The 1759-nt window shown below is 42.9% G+C and overlaps 1 protein-coding gene across 1 annotated transcript; it reads left to right on the top strand.

The window, feature by feature from the left end:
• Nucleotides 1–320: 320 nt before the first annotated feature.
• On the top strand, nucleotides 321–1367 carry PHALS_03265 (nad-dependent epimerase dehydratase; the record flags this gene model as incomplete). Its single annotated transcript, XM_024717538.1, has 1 exon — nucleotides 321–1367. One exon carries the CDS (start codon nucleotides 321–323, stop codon nucleotides 1365–1367), a length of 1047 nt encoding a protein of 348 aa, XP_024583027.1.
• Nucleotides 1368–1759: the final 392 nt, after the last annotated feature.

Raw genomic sequence — 1759 nt, 5'->3', positions numbered from 1 at the left:
ATTCCCTGACTTTATTAGGCGAGTAATTCAACGTCGGATTATGTAATACATAAAATCTACCTATTTACAAATACTATACGAGATAAAAAGCAATCACGATATCTTTATATTGCGTAGAGCCGTGGATACAGTGCAAAAGAAAATTTGATTTATATCTCAAAACCTAATACTAAGTATTTAAATTGTTGAGGTTTTGTTAAAACGGTTTGATTAAAATTTGGTAAACAGGTAAATATCTTAACCTCACAGCTGTAGGATCATGCTTTCTGTATTTCACTTCTTAGAATTCCATCTATTTATCAAGTAACTATCAATAAGCAATGGCTCCAAACCAGGCAACAGGTATGCATGATAATTGTACGACCCTGATTTCGGCATCGCGTCTATGCATCCTCGTGACGGGTGCTGCCGGGTTTATTGGATTTCATACCGCAAAAGCTTTGCTCGCGCGTGGCGACGATGTAGTCATAATCGACGAGATGAACGACTACTATGACGTTAGACTCAAACAAAGCAACATCGACTGGCTCGTGAAGACGTACCGCGATCGAGTAACGGTTATCATTGCCGACCTCTGTGACGAGAAGCTGGTACGCCGTGTGATAAAAGAAACCAGGCCTGACGCTATGGTGCATTTGGCGGCTCGCGCTGGCGTGCGTCCTAGCATTGATAACCCACTCATGTACATTCATGCCAATGTCGTGGCAACAACGTTGCTGCTAGACGTGTGCCGCGAATTTGGCATCAAAAAGTTTGTATACGCTAGTAGTAGTTCGGTGTACGGCGGTAGTATGAAGGAAAAATTCAGCGAGACTGACATTGTGGACTTTCCCGTAAGTCCGTATGCCGCGACCAAGAAGAGTTGCGAATTGCTAGCGCACACATATCACCACCTGTACGGCATGGACACTATTGGGTTGCGCTTCTTCACAGTGTACGGGCCACGAGGTCGTCCGGATATGGCTCCGTTCAAGTTCATGGATCGTATAGCTCGTGATGTTGCAATCGACCAATATGGAGACGGTTTTTCGTCGCGTGACTACACATTCATCGATGACATTGTGCAGGGCGTTTTGCTGAGTCTGGACCGTGGTCGTGGATGTGAGGTGTTTAATCTGGGTCGTGGCACACCGGCGCTGCTCACTGACTTTATTGCTACCATTGAGAGATTAGTGGGTAAAAAGGCTAAGATTAACATTCTGCCTGACCAGCCTGGTGACGTGCCTCGAACGAGCGCAGATATATCCAAGGCAAAACTTTTACTTGGGTATGAGCCATCAATTTCTCTAGAACAAGGTCTTTCAAAGACTTGGGATTGGTACTCAAATCACTTTATTTCTGAATCCGCGATCCTTCGTGATGATTAAGCTTTTTTTTAGTTTTGCAATGAGACAACATTTTCATCGCCGAGATGAGCTTATATTAATATATAAATATATATTTCTGTGTGCAGGAACTTCATGATTTGTCGTTTTTGATTAAATGGAAATTAAACTGAATGATCAGCGTAAACACCCAGCAAAGTGCAGTTCTGTGTAAGTGTGCGACATTGCAAACTTATAGAAACGATCACATCACCTGAAACACATGCATTTTTTGGGTCTGTCTCGTACGTATAATAGCTATTCTCGAAGCCAAAAGGTGGCGTTAGCTCAATTACCTATATAGATAAAGTACACAAACCGCGCAGATATCATGTTGCGTGTTCTTGATATCGGATCAATCAACTCATGTCACTCTGACAAGATTCAGACGGTGA

Source organism: Plasmopara halstedii (genome assembly GCF_900000015.1).
Source record: "Plasmopara halstedii genome assembly, contig: Scaffold_2135, whole genome shotgun sequence".
In the NCBI taxonomy this organism is placed as follows: Eukaryota; Oomycota; class Peronosporomycetes; order Peronosporales; family Peronosporaceae; genus Plasmopara; species Plasmopara halstedii.
This window is presented reverse-complemented; position numbering and strand designations above follow the sequence as displayed.